The sequence below is a fragment of the Lipotes vexillifer genome, unplaced genomic scaffold (assembly GCF_000442215.2).
Source record: "Lipotes vexillifer unplaced genomic scaffold, Lipotes_vexillifer_v1.1 scaffold892, whole genome shotgun sequence".
Taxonomy (NCBI): Eukaryota; Metazoa; Chordata; class Mammalia; order Artiodactyla; family Lipotidae; genus Lipotes; species Lipotes vexillifer.
The window spans coordinates 95998-110172 of NW_006786445.1; the positions used below are offsets into that span (position 1 = coordinate 95998).

The window sequence follows — 14175 nt, forward strand, 5'->3', positions numbered from 1 at the left end:
TTCTCCGTCTGCTGGCTTTATGAATAAAGTCGCTGTTCTTTGCCCCAACAACTCGTCTCTTGATTTATTGGCCTGGCATGTGGCGAGCAGTACAAGCTTGGACTCAGTTAACAGTCCCTCTGGCTCCCTTGGTGTTTTGGACGTGATCTAGGCTGTCACGTATCATAGCTGAGTCTGTGTCAGTCTCAAATCTGGGACCTTCCTGAGTTAGGCTTTCCCTTCCTGTTCTTGGTCTAGAGACATGACGCTTGAGATCAAGGTGGCACCCCTAGAGAAAGGTGGCGCTCAGGAATTGGGACTGTGCAGCAGGGGGAAGGGAGCAGGGCTGTGGTTTGAGACAGACTCGGGTTCAAATCTTGGGCCTGCCACTTACTAGCTGTGAGATGTTAGCAAGTTAACACCAAGTCTGATCCCGGCTCCTCATCTGCAAACCCAGAGAACAGTGCCTCTGTCAGCACTGGACCACAGTGACCTGAGATACATCCTTGGGATCTGGAGAGCCAGTTCTGCACACAGGGTGTGGATGAGCTTGGACTGCTACATCTGCTCTCACGTGACACCCAGTGCTGTCCTCGAGGCGGAATATCAGAAACAAAATTCTCACAAAAGTTCCTGCTGGGCTGAGTGGAGCTCAGGGGAGCTCCCTTGTCTAGTTTAGACAAGTGCCTTAAAAAGGGGGTGCCCCCAAATGGTGGGAGCACTGTCAGTGGACAAGAACATCCGGTGGAGGGTGTCAAGGAAGGTCTGGTCCAGCTGTCCCTCCATGCCTGGAACTTTCCAGCTCCTCCCTGAGCTAAGCCTAAAGGCTAGGGGTCTCAGAGCGGAAAGCCTAGGACCAGTGGTTCTGAGTTTTGGGGATCAAGTAGGTCTTGTCTGTGGTCAGCAGGTGGCGCTGAGCCCTCAGTTCTGCCGGTTCACTGTCACCAGCTGTTTAAGGTGCGTGAGGGAGTGGAGGAAGGTTACTCTGGATGGTCCTCAGAGAAGGTGCTGCCCAGGGGCTTCTCATTAGTTGAGTCTGGCCTCCTGCTCTGGTCTTAAGGACAGTCAAGCTGAGTCCCAAGAGCCAGGCACTGTCCCCAGAACTCTGGGCCAGCTCTGAGTAGCTTCTCATCCCTTCTTCCTCTAAACCAGAAACAGGTCAGCTCATCAAAGAATCAATGTTGGGGGGGGTCTGTGGGTGCAGAGAGGGGGCATCTTAGAGCTTCGACCAGCAGCTTCCTGGCTGTTCAGGCCTGCCTCTGGAGTAGCCTGGGACAAACTCTCACTGATCCAGCCACAGCCCTCTGCAGGCCTCAAACTGCAGCATTGACCTTGGCTTGTTGTCCTGTACATTATCCACCATTCATTCATTCATTCAGCACTTACTCAGGGCCAGTCACAGGGCTGAATCAGGCACAGTCCCTGACCTCAAGGAGCCATGGACTTGGGGATGGGGAGACGGACCCATAAACACAGGCAAAAGTAGAATGCCCACAAGCACAGAGGAAGGGAAGGGACCATCACTTTCTAGAGGAATCAGGGGAGGCTTCAAGGAGGCATCATTTGGCTTGGACCTTAATGGATTTCAACAGGTAGAGATGAGGCTTGGGCATTCCAGGCAAAGGGAATAAATAAGCAAAAGCTCAGGTGTAGGAAGATAAATACAAGGAGGGGATACTGAGTCTGCCAGCGGGACGGGTGGTTGCACAGTGTCCTGGCCAGAGAACAGTAAGCTGTAAGGCTGGGAAGCAGGCAAAGCCTGAAATGACTGGTCACAGGTCTAGCCTTGACCAGAAGGTGATGAGGAGCTACTGGAGGCACTTGACGTTGGAGAGAATGTCGTCTTTTAATAAGACCACTCTGGTGGCTACATGGCAGATGGTGAGCAGAGGATGAGATGGAGACAAGAAGCCCAGGTAACAGTTGCAGTCACAGCCCCTGTCGTCGGGGTCTGAGCTGGGAGGGGACATTGTGTAAAAAGTAAGACCAGGCAGAGAAACGCATCACCAGGGGACATATAATAGCACCTTCTCTCAGCATTTGCTTGCTCAGTGGTCTCATCACGTGGCTGATTGAATAGCAGTCTCAACAGTTAACATTTATTGAGCACTTATTATGGATGAGGCACTCAAGCATTTGACATAACGCTTTTCACTTACTCCAACAATTCTATGAGGTAGGTACTTGTAGTATCCCCACTTTATAGATGAGGCAACTGAGGCACAGAGAGGTTAAGTTATGTGACCAAGGTCTTAGAACTCAAGCAACTGTTTTGAGAGCTAACGCTCCAATTGCCACACTAATGCCTGTGACATACCCGCCTCTCTCCTGAGCCCCTCGGCCTTCCATCAGCCCCCTGGGAGTGGAGGCAGGGCTCAGGGCTATAAGCCTGATGGGTGCCCAACGGAGATGGTCAGATAGGGCTGGGCTACCAAAGGCAGGAAGGGGAAGTCTCTGAACCGGGGGAAGAGGGCCAGCCCCAGGTCCCTTTCCTGGCCTCCCAGCTGGGGTCCATGGTGCCTCTGAGATGTAGGCTGGCAGCTGCCAGCCCCTGCTCTCCCTGCCCACCAGCAAGAACAGCCCAGAGTTTAGGTCACGAAGGGGGAGGCTTTATTGACAGTGGAGAAGGCAGAATTCTGGGCAAGTACACACAGCACTGCTCCAAGAGTCCGGCTTGGGGGTCAAGCCTGTCAGGACCCAGGGCCTTTTTGCCTCAGGGACCTCACACACCCCCTCCATCCTGAGCTTTCCAACATCTCCTTTTCTAGCAACCCAAAGGCCCTCCATGACTACCCTCTGGACAAAGTGAGTGGCAGCCACCGGACGGCGGGGGAGCCAGGCCAGAGTAGTCTGAGGCCTGCCAAGCGTGGTGGGCCCAGGACCCCAGTCTCTCCCCAGCCTCTTTCAGCTTGGCATGCCAGGGTCTGCCCCAGCCCACTCCAGCCTCCCGGGGCCGGGAACAGAATGGGAGCAGGCAGGTGCAGCAGCTCCAGCCCCTGGAGCCCCCGTTGAAGAAGGCTTGGGGTCAGGGGTAAGGGGCCCGTCTCCCCTTCCCCGTGCCTGGGCAGGGCTCAGCAAGGTAAGCCTCCCGGTGCCATTTCCTCTCTGCCAAGCCCACCCCAGGGAGGCTCCACATCTCCAGCCCTCCAGCTAGACTGTGCTCCCTCATTGCCTGCCCTCCCCAGCAGGCCAGGCCCACCCTTTTGGCCATCACCTTTTCAGGGACCAAGTAGGGGCTGGGGCCTCACCACAGGCATCTCTCAGGGCCACAGAAACAGAGCAGCAGGCCTCCCATCTGGGGACTGTTCTTCCCCAGCCACCCGTCCAGCTTGCAGCCGGTCGGTCGTGGGGGCCAAGGACTAGATGGAGTCCCAGCTTTAGGGCCTGACACTTCCCACAGCTCCCCTAGCCTGGGGCAGGGTGGTGGGGAAAGCCAGTCCTGAGTTGGGGCTGGGAGGAGCAGGGACAAAAATAACCCGGTACAGGCTCCTGCTGAGACCAGAAATAGAGTAGCGACAAGTGCCTTGCAACACCCTGGGCAAGCAGCAGGCGGGGAGGCTGAGATGAGGAGGGCCCAGCCTCTTAACAGGTCCTGGCCTGGCCGAGGGGCCCGCACTACGTCCACTCTACATACCATGCCACACTGGCCTGCACGCACATGAGGAGGGGGGCCCAAGGGAGCAGGGCTCAGGACAGGGAATCTGGAGAGATGCTGAACTTGGCCTTGGCCTTGGCCACGGCCATGCTGCGCTTGCGCAGGGGCCCGCGGGCGAGGGTCAGGACATCCAGCAGGCTGGGGTCCTCATCCAGCTGGCGGGCCGTGCAGAGCGGCGTGGGCACTTTGATGGTATTGCCAAACTTGGAGTAGTCCACAGAGTAGCGGCCATCCTCCTCGGCCACGATGGGTACAAAGCGCTGGCCCCACAGGATCTCGTCGGCCAGGTAGGAGGTGCGGGCCTGGGTGGTGATGCCCGTGGTTTCCACCACACCTTCCAGTATGACGATGATCTCAAGGTCCTGATGGTGGTGCAGGTCGCAGGGCGCCAGGTCATAGAGTGGGCTGTTGGCGTCAATGACGTGGTAGATGATGAGGGGAGCCACCAGGAAGATGTTATTGCCTCCCACGCCATTCTCCATGGGGATGTCCACCTGGTGGAGGGGTACCACCTCGCCCTCAGGGCTGGTGGTCTTGCGCACCACCTGCATGTGGATGGTGGCGCTGATGATCATGCTCTTGCGGAGGTCGCCCACACGCAGCATGAAGCAGAGGCGGCTGTGGCGCAGGGCGATGACCGCATGCTTGCTGAAGATGAGGGTCTCAGCCCGCCGGTGGGCCTGGGCAGTCTTCATGAAGATGCAGCCCAGCATGATGGCATTGATCATGAGCCCCACGATGTTCTGCACAATGAGGATCAGGATGGCCAGAGGGCACTCCTCGGTCACCATGCGCCCGCCGAAACCGATGGTCACCTGTACCTCAATGGAGAAAAGGAAGGCAGATGAAAAGGAGTGGATGCTGGTGACGCAGGGCACAGCAGCACCCTCACCAGGGGCCAGGTCACCGTGGGCGAAGGCGATGAGCCACCAGACCATGGCAAAGAGCAGCCAGCTGCACAGGAAGGACATGGTGAAGATGAGCAGCGTGTATGGCCACTTGAGGTCCACCAGCGTGGTGAACACGTCCTGCAGGAAGCGACCTTGCTCCCGGATGTTCTTGTGGGCCACGTTGCAGTTGCCATTCTTGGACACGAAACGGGCTCTCCGCTCACGGGCACGGTACCGGGGCTCTGTCGGGTCCTCTGCTAGCCGCGTCAGCACATACTCCTCAGGGATGATGCCTTTGCGGGACAGCATGGCTCCAGCGACCACCAGGGAGAGGTCTCCCCATGGGGGAGGAGCAACCACCTGCTTCAACCTACTTTGGGGTTTCCGCCCTGGGACTACCCTAAGTCTGCACCGGCCTCACTTCTGAGATGCCTCCCCGGCTAGACTCATCCTCAGCTCCAGCCGGCCCCTCCTTCACTTCATACCAGCCTCACACCTCAGCCCACCTGCCCACTGCCTACTGAGCCCCCCACTCTGCCTGTCCCCACCTGGCTCTGGATCCCAGCTCAGCTCTCCACTCGCTGGCCAGCCCTGCGCGTCTCCCTAGGACCCTTCTCCCCACTCAGCCTTCTTTCTCAACCCACCTCTCCCACCTGGGAACGTCACACCTCCGGATCTTACCAACCGACCGCACCCCACACAACCCGCACCGTGTTTCCCGCCTCACCCATTTCGGGCCCCGGGCTCCCCTCCAAGCTCCAGTTTCATACCGTCTCGCCTCCAGGTACCTCTTTCCTACCCCACCCTCCGTAGCGCTCTCGCCGCTCTCCGATCTCCCTCTAGCTCTCGTCCTCTCTGTCTCCTTGGGATCCTCCGCCCGCCAGAGTCACCACTCCACCCAGCTCCACTCCTGATCCGCTCGCCCCCAACGCGACCTGACCTGGCTGGCGGGGCCCACTCTAAGCCGCGGCCTCCCGGCTCCGCGCCGGCAGCGCGCACGCCGGCGCCGCGACCCCACCCGCAGCTCCGTCCCTGCCCCCACCGCGCTCCTCGCCGCGGCACCTGCTCCTGCTCATCAAGCCGCAGTCCTCGCCTCCCCGCCCCCTCCTGCTGCCCGGGCGCTCGCGGAGGGCCGTCCTCCGGTCCTTCTGTGTGTCAATCGGCCCGCGGAGACCGACCTGTGCTAGGTGGGGTAGAGAATTGAGGACACCGAGCGCCGGAGGCGTGGAGTGGGGGCCGGGGGCCGCCAGGGGGAGCCCGACCTATTCCTGGGCTGGAGGGCTGGCGGGCACAAGCTCAAGCCCCGCCCCTCGCCATTCACCTCCCACCGTCTTCCTTCTCCCGGCTCACTTCGTCTGGCCTTGGGAGTTTGCCCAATCAGATGGACGAAAGAGGTAACTCCCAGCCCACACGCTAAGAAATTAGGGCGGGGCGGGGCAGGGCGGGACGGGGGCGGGGCGAAGGGAGTCGTGACCCGCCCTCTCATTCTGGGGACCGATGCCCTGTCGCCCTGGTCACACCGCAATTTTCCCATCCTGGGTTGGGTCAGTATCCGCCTGGGCTTTGTGGGTAAAGGAGGTATCGAGGAGCTGTGTCACCAACCTGGTGACTGGGGTTGGGGCGGGGAGATTAGGTGGCCCGAGGACTCCTAACTGACCGCTTCTTTTCTTTGGCGATGATTTTAGCATTTTCAGAGTCACGAATCCCTTGAGGGTCTGATGAAAGCCACGGACTTCCTGGGGGGGGGGCGGGGAGTGGAGATGTACCTTAGTAGGTGTAGAAACATAGTTTAACACCCACTACAGGGGATGCTGGATGCTGCAGCCCAGAAGCCTGGGTGGTTGCATCTTCTCAATCATGACCCACACTTTCAATCCCACCCCTGCATTTTATTATATCTTATTTTATTATTTATTTATTTTAAAAATTTAAATCTATTTGTTTATTTTTGGCCGTGTTGGGTCTCGTTGCTGTGCGTGGGCTTTCTCTAGTTGCAGCGAGAGGGGCCTCCTTTTCGTTGAGGTGCGCAGGCTTCTCATTGTGGTGGCCCGTGGAGCACGGGCTCTAGGCACTTGGGCTTCAGTAGTTGTGGCACGCGGGTTCAGTAGTTGTGGCTCGCAGGCTCTAGAGTGCAGGCTCAGTAGTTGTGGCACACGGGCTTAGTTGCTCCGCGGCATGTGGGATCTTCCCGGACCAGGGCTCCAACCCGTGTCCCCTGCATTGGCGGGCAGATTCTTAACCACTGCGCCACCAGGGAAGCCCCCACCCCTGCATTTTAAAGGGGGTTTGAGCTACTGGCACTTGCTTTACACCTCCTTACACCTGCAGCCTGAGGAGCTGTGTCAGGGCTAGCTTGGGCACTGGGGGTCCTAAGCTCTTGGCCTGAAGAGGAGTGGTGTTTCTACTGCAGGCATCAACCTAGGATTGTCCTGTGGCTCGGGCCCCCTCTACTACTCATGGTAGATCTTGGGCTATACTGCCAGAGATGCAGTGCTTAGGGTGGGTAAAGGAAAATAGGGTGAGCGGAGAGGGCAGCTCAAGGAGACAGAGTTACACAGGAAAACTCTGGGGCAACTACGGCTGCTCAGCCATCAGAAAAGGAACCTTCGAGAGTCTTCCCAGGGAGTTCAGATACTATCGCAGAAACCCCTGGGGTCCAAGGAGGATGGACTATTTTGTGTGGTCCAAAGTATAAACCAGTATAGACACTGAGTGGAACAGAGGCAGGCTTTGATTTCACGTATGGAAGAGTCATTTCTAATTACCAGAGATTACCCTCATCTATGGGGTATCCAAATCGAGGCTGGCACACCATCAGGGGTGCTATAGAGGAATTTGGGCTAGGATGGCCTTAGGCATCTCTGCAAGACTTCAGTGTGAGCTGTGACGTGCCCCCGTGCCCTTGCTACTTCCCTTTAATCCCTTGGCTGGTCGTAGGCATGGGGGGTGGGAATCCTCTTTTCCCTCCTTAGGCTCTGCTCCTGGGAGGCCCAGTGGTGGAGGGAGTGCTGGGCCCCCAGAGGCATCTCAGAGCTGGAAAGGCTAGGACTTGCCTCACACCGTGACCCTGAGGCCTCGCTTGCCAGGAAGGCGAGCCCCCCACCAAAAGGGCTCAGCCTCCTGCTCTGCTCCATCCTGCACCTCCTCATACTCATCTCCCCCAAACACTGCACTTGTCAGGTCCCTTTCGCATTCAGAAACCTTCTCCACTTCCCTTTTGTGCGTAGGCATGTCCCAGACTCCTTGTCCTGGCGTTCAAGGCTCTCTGATCTTATTCCCCCTCCCCTTCATGGGCCCTTTTCTCTAGCTTTCTGCTTATCTAATTCCCACCCTTCCCATGCCCAACTTAAATCCTGCCTCTCCCAGGCAGCCTGCCAGGCCTCACAGAGCTCTCCTTTCCTGAGCTCCTCTGGCTCCTGGAAGGAGGTCTGTGCTGGACCCCTCTCCAATGACTGGTGGATTTTCTTTGCACTGTATGACTCTGACCCCCTTGCATACAACAAGGATGAAGGCCCAAGACTCCTGGGTCTGCACCCCAAGGGCCTGGTACAGCCGGTACTGAAGGCAACGTGTAAATGATAATAAAATGATACGCAAACAAGCACCTTCCTTTCTTGGTGGGACAGGTATACACTCGTGTCTCATGATGCACGGGGAGTCTGAGGACAGCTGTTCTTTAGTCTTCCCAGCGTCTGGGCCCCAGTATGTCCCAGTCACTACCTGGCTGACTTATGGCATATGTACTGTGCTTTCTCTCTGAAGGGCCACCCTTCTCCCACTTCTGAATGTCCCTATGTGTGGGATGGAGATGGGGACATGTGATTCAGGCCCCTCTCTTTTTCAGAGGGGTAGGATGTAAGCTGGAGGTGCTAGTGGCCATCTGTCATGGGGGAGGGAGAGGAAGATGGAATTCATCACCCCTGATGTCAAACACCTGGATCTAGCCGTGCTTCAAGTAGTAACCTCCTGGTCTTCTCAATCACATAGGATAATAAATTCCACTGTTTAAGCCACTTTGAGTTGGGTTTCTGTCATTTGCAATGGAAATAATGCTAATCCGGGGTACCTGGGGACCCACAGTTTTAATCCAAGAATTAAACTGAGAAGGAAAAGGGACCAAGATATATGCAGATCTGCTACCTTATCTGATGAGATAATCACAAAAATACTATAACTCTGTTATGGACTGAATTGCATTCCCCCCAAAATTCATATATTGGAGCCCCTGCAATGTGATAGGGCCAGTGAAGAGGTAATTTAGTTTAAATGAGGTCATAGGAGAGCAGGCTCATCCAATATGTCTAGTATCCTAATAAGGAGAGAGAGAGATAAAAGGGGTGTGCACACAGAGGAAAGGCTGCATGAGGACGCAGCTAGAAGGTGGCTGTCTGGAACCGAGGAGAGAGGCCTCAGGAGAAACCAAGCCTGCGACACTTTGATCTTGGACTTCCAGCCTCCAGCACTGCCAGCAATAAATTTCTGCTGTTTAAGCCACCCAGGCTGTGGTATTTTGTTACAGCAGACGAATACAACCTAGCAGACTAAGACAGCCCTCATGTCACAGATGAGGAAACGTGCTTTTGCCTACACTCACAGAGCTTCGTCAGGTCTGCCTGATGCTAAAGTCAGACTGCTTCCATGGGACCCACGGTCCACCCCAGTCCCTGCCCACCAGACCCACGGCCTCTGGTAGGAAATAACCAGTCTCTTTATTTACAAGTGATTTTACAGTTAGAGAACCCAGGCGGGAGGTGGGGGCAGGGTGGGGCATGGGATGGCACTTGGGCTCTGGTAGGTCACTTGTCTGCACGGACAAAAGAGGCGAAGACGCTGTCCTTCTGGCTGAGCAGCTTCTCTGGCTTGTCGAACTCAAGGATGGCGCCGCGCTTCAGGACGATCACCAGGTCTGCACTCAGGATGGTGTGCACGCGGTGCTGGGCGGGGCAGGAGGGGCTGTCAGGGTGTGTGGGGTGGGGGCCGGGCTGGGGCAGCTGAGGCATCCCTCCTGCAGCTTGGAGGAGGAGGCATGTGGCCAGAATGTCTTATCTCTGCGGTGACTGCCCTTTCCCCGGGGGTGGCTGTAACTCCAAACCCTCCATCTGCTAATGCCACCCTCCCCCTCACCAGGTCTCAGCTCTGCCCCACCTCCAGGCTTCAAGACTCAGAGATTCTCCCAACGCCCCCATCTCCCATTTGCTCTGGAGAAGTAACCCTAGCCTAGCTCACAGGGCCTTGGGACAGGAGCAGACCTTGGAACCTGGAGAAAGAGGGGAGGTCTGAGGGAAGTGCAGGCACAAACTCTCCTACACCCCAAATCCTGCAATCCAGGCTCCCTGCAAGCCCGCCAGACTCCTTGCCCTGCACTGCCACAGGGTCCTCTCTTGATTACCAGGCGCAGGTGAGCCCAGAAGCTGCCCACTGATGACAGCCTCAGGAGGCCAGCTGTCTCTCTGGGTGTCCCCACTGCACCCCATCATGGGCCCCTTACCGCTATGGTGACCACAGTGCGGTCTGCGAAGGCCGTCATCACCACCTTCTGGAGGATGTTTTCCTGCCAGGTCGGAGCAGCAACTGTTGGCTCACCTGCCCAGTGGGTGGGGTCTGGCCTGGCTTCTGGCCCAGCTTCCATCTGACCCCAACCCTAGCCCCACCCCCTCCCTCTGGCTCTAGTCCCCATAGGACCAACCAGGTTCCCAGTGTTCAGGGGCTGGGTTCCGCCTGTTGGGAGCTCAGCTGTGTGCATGTGTGTGTGCTGTGAGTGTGTCTGGGTGTGCTGGGTTGTGGGGATGGGGGTGAAATTTGTGAGTCCGTGTGCAGCTTGTGTGTATGTGTGTTATATTCCAGCCTTAAGACTAGCTGGAATCAGGGTCCCCGAGCCCTTCGCCTTTTCTGCTTCATATGACTCTTGATGTTAAAGGCAACTTGAGTTTCAGGACTACTTTGTGCAACCTTCTCCCTAACACCCCAGAAAACCCTCTCCAAGACCCCCACCCCATGGGTGTGCCCAGCACCGACCGTGGCCATGTCGATGGAAGCCGTGGCTTCGTCCATGATGAAGATGCTGGTCTTCCTCACAAAGGCCCGGGCCAAGCAGAACAGCTGCCTCTGGCCCTGGCTGAAGTTTTCCCCACCTTCTGTGATGATGGCATCTGAAAACAGCCCCAGGAAGGGGGCGCAGGGCTGAGTTAATTCTGCATTGTGAGTTTAGTGGATGGAGTGGCTTGGGGTTTCAGGAAATGTGTGTACAGGGGTAAATATGTAGGTGTGTGTCATGAGTACAGGTGTGCACAGGGTGTCTGCACCTTACACAACACGGATGCCATCTGCTAGAGTTATAAAGAGAAGAGCGCTCCCTGGAGTTATGCACGGCTGTGGCCCTGGGCAGTTCTGGGAGGGGCATCAGCACAGAGTGTGTCCGTCCTGCATGTGTATGGGCCTTGGTGGGGTGATTTTCTGAAGTCAAGGCTTGGCCGGCCCCCACTGTCCCAGGGGTTTCAACAGATACACCAAGGTTCTGCTGGGCCCCGGGGTGGGGACACAGTCTTCCCAGTGGCCTTGATGAGTGACCTGTGCCTGTGAGTTCCAGTCAGTTCTCTCCTCCCTCAGGGCAGAGCTGGGCAGGCAGGTGGATGCGGAGGGCAGGGCCGAATATACCATCATGGTATCGGGGACTTGCAAGCTCTGTCTCCTTACTGCACCCCTGTGCCCCGTAGGAGAGGCCAGATCCTGACTGACCAGTTGTGTGACCTAGGACAAATCACTTGACATCTCTGAGCTCCTATATAGTGAGAAGTAGAACTTAATGGTCTCTGGGATCCTGCCAGACCCCAGACTCTAAACTCTGGGCAAAGCTAAGACACGGGTGTGAGTTGTCCCTTCCCAGCCCTTACAAGCGTCCTTTAGTACCCGGCCTGTGCTCGGCCAGGGGTAGTTACCGAGGCCTCCTGGCAGCGCCTTCACCACCAGCTTCAACTGGGCTATCTCCAGGGCCTCCCACAGTGTGCTGTCAGAGCACTTCTTCTCTGGGTCCAGGTTAAATCTGGAGGGTGACACACAAAGCCCTGAGAGAGGGGAGCAGGGGCCTGGCTCTATTCCCAGGGGACGCGCAGAGGGTGAGGCTGGTGAAGGGAGCAGTGAGTGGGAACTGATTGACTTGGGGGCCTGGCTGGGAGGGGGCAGCAAGGTGCTGGCAGTGGGTGGAGGAAAGCATCCCAGGCTTGAGGGTTGGGGGACCCCTACCAGCGCCTAGGCCTAACGGAAAAGAGAAAGGCATGAGGGTGCAGCTTTAAAGAACCCGTGCCAGCCCTTCGTGCCCAGAGCTAGAGCAGGGCTGCTTGCCCAGGGAGGCTCGTCCACCCCTTCCTCTCTATGCCCCAGATCTGGAGGAGCGGAGCGGGGCCTGGGGCTGGGGTGGGCCTGGTGGCGGGGGTCAGGGGGCTCACCGGATGGTGCCACTGAAGAGGACAGGGTCCTGCAGGATGATGGAGAGGCGCGAGCGCAGGGTGTGCAGCGGCAGTTTGGCGATGTCGATGCCATCGATGATGATGCGCCCTGCATGCAGACAGTGTCACAGGTGGGGCACCAAGGAGCGGGGAGACGGTGGCACTGGCGACAGGGTCTGCCTGCAACATGGGTCCCAACGAGGATGCGGGGGAAGGCAGTGATGGCTGGGCCTCCTGTGACGTCTGACCATACCCAGGACTGAGGTCCCATCTGGTGGCTGTGGGTACATGAGGGGTGCCCGTCATACAGCTCACCTTCGAACATGTCCACCATGCGGAAGAAGGCAAGAGAGAAGGAGGACTTCCCACTGCCTGTGCGGCCGCAGATCCCAATCTGGAAAGAGAGGAGCAGGTATGCTGTGGGCACCTGGGGTGTCTGGGAGCCTCTAGTGCTGGGCTGTGCAGGCGTGGGAAGCCCCAGCATCTCTTCTCGTCCTGGTGTTCTGACCAGCATCTCTTTAGCTAGGGTTGGGCCCAGGTTTGGGCCTGTTTCCTGCAGTGGATCCAGAGGGGGCTCCTACTTGTCTGGCTGGGTGTGGCACATGACTGCAGATGTCTGACTGCAGGAGCTGGGGACACGGGTGTCTCTCTATGTGCCTGGGTGTGGTGGGAGGGCACAGGGGTGGCTGAGCGTAGTGTGCAGGATGTACCCCACCTTAAACTGGAGTCGTCTCTCACCCCATCGCATCCGATACGGAGACAGAGGTGGTGATATAGAAGGATAAGAGAGGCAGGGACAGAGGTACATCTAAAGGTCAGAGATAGTGAGACAGACAGCCACAGACAATGACAGAGTGAGAGAGACAGAGACAAAGAGACAGGAGGAGAGGGGCAGCGTCGGAGCAGAGGGGGAGAGAGGGGGGAGTCAGTCAGAGGCGGATCAGAGTGCCAGACAGGAACTCCCTCCCCAGGACAGGGCCTCACTCTCTGCCCCAGGACCCTGCTCTGAAGTTCAGGGTACAGTGTCCTGGGAGAGCCCCTAACCATTTGTGGGGGGCCCTGACAAAGCCCCTCTGAGTGAGGGGAGTCTGGGGTGTCCTGTCCATCTCCTTGGTGGGTGAGTGAGGGCAGCAGGAAGAGAAGGCGAGAGGCCCGGGCCTGGGAGACTGGGGGTCTGAATGGGTGTGAGGCCTGGCGGGCCCTGAGGGCCAGGAGGTGACTCTGTGAGGCGGTCCAGCCCTCTGCCCTCTCTGCTCCACTGACCTTCTGTCCTGGGGAGATGAGGGCGTTGACATGCTTCAGCACCGGCTTCAGGGAGCTGTCGTAGCGCACACTCAGGTTCTGGATCTGGATTTTCCCTTGGTCTGGCCAGTTCTTCGGGATCAGCGATGGTGCTGGGGGCCGGGCTGGGGGTCAGCTGCCAGGTGTGGGCCACAGCTGGTATCCAGGCATGCCCTGCTACCCCCAGGCTCCTCGTGTCCCCCTCAACCCAAACACACATCCACGCTGGGCCCTCTCCCCAGAAGTCCTCCCGCGCCCCTCACCCAGCAGCCCCTCGTAGCGCTCCGCTTCAGTTTTCAGGAGCCCGTGGATGCGTTTCACGGCCCCCAGCTGGAGCTCCATGTCCGCCAGGTTCCTTACCATCCAATTGAGGTAGTTGGACACCTGTGGGGAGCAAGCCGTTCACAGTTAGTGATCACTTGATCCTGTCCCTGGCCACCGGGATGGCTCTTCTTACAGTGGAGGATGCCTTTTGCTGCCCACCGCTGACTGTCCAGGGGGCCCTCCATGGAGGTTACAGTGAGTGTGGATCCTCACCCACCCCCACCTGGGGCCCAGGCCTGGGTGAAGGGGCAGGGACCTGCAGTAAGCCCTCCTGTCCACATGGTCCCTCTGGCATCAGACTGGGTATAGCTTGAGGTAAGGCTTGGGAGCGTCTCAGTCAGGGAAGGTGTCCTGGGCTTCCCCAGGGGCTGGTGTCTGACTCCTCCCCTGCCCCACCTGCTGCCACTCACCATTAAGGCATAGGTAAGGCCCAGGCCCACCAGGCCAGCAGAGAGCTCCCTGTGCAGGGAGTTGGAGATGGAGGTCACGGCCGCGATGAGGACCACACATGCACCAATGTACTCCTGCAGAGGGAGTGGAGCTGGCCTGGACCCTCAGGGGTTGAAGGCACAGCACCCTTACCCCTCACTCCCTTCAGGGCACA

General features: G+C 57.9%; 2 protein-coding genes across 5 annotated transcripts in view; both read right to left on the minus strand.

The window, feature by feature from the left end:
- Positions 1-3666: 3666 nt before the first annotated feature.
- KCNJ11 (potassium inwardly rectifying channel subfamily J member 11) lies at positions 3667-5726 on the minus strand. Of its 3 annotated transcripts, none has more exons than XM_007458779.1 (2): positions 5587-5726; positions 3667-4588 (listed from the first exon to the last, which is right to left on the minus strand). In XM_007458779.1, the coding sequence occupies exons 1-2, from the start codon at positions 5598-5600 to the stop codon at positions 3667-3669; spliced, it is 936 nt and encodes a 311-aa protein (XP_007458841.1). In that variant the 5' UTR covers positions 5601-5726. The 3 variants fall into 3 exon arrangements, with proteins under 3 accessions (XP_007458841.1, XP_007458840.1, XP_007458839.1); XM_007458778.1 differs by lacking the exon at positions 5587-5726 and adding an exon at positions 4760-4833; XM_007458777.1 differs by lacking the exon at positions 5587-5726 and having other exon boundaries at positions 3667-4956.
- Positions 5727-9214: 3488 nt separating this feature from the next.
- Positions 9215-14175, minus strand: part of ABCC8 (ATP binding cassette subfamily C member 8) — a 76689-nt gene continuing 71728 nt past the window's right edge. For both annotated transcript variants that reach the window (XM_007458781.1, XM_007458780.1), the window contains exons 31-39: positions 13982-14095; positions 13511-13631; positions 13230-13360; positions 12282-12360; positions 11967-12075; positions 11460-11563; positions 10540-10673; positions 10013-10075; positions 9215-9458 (exon numbers count right to left, since the gene is read on the minus strand). In XM_007458781.1, coding sequence (XP_007458843.1) covers positions 9321-9458; positions 10013-10075; positions 10540-10673; positions 11460-11563; positions 11967-12075; positions 12282-12360; positions 13230-13360; positions 13511-13631; positions 13982-14095 — 993 coding nt within the window. In that variant the 3' untranslated portion in view covers positions 9215-9320. The remainder of the gene's footprint in view (positions 9459-10012; positions 10076-10539; positions 10674-11459; positions 11564-11966; positions 12076-12281; positions 12361-13229; positions 13361-13510; positions 13632-13981; positions 14096-14175) is intronic.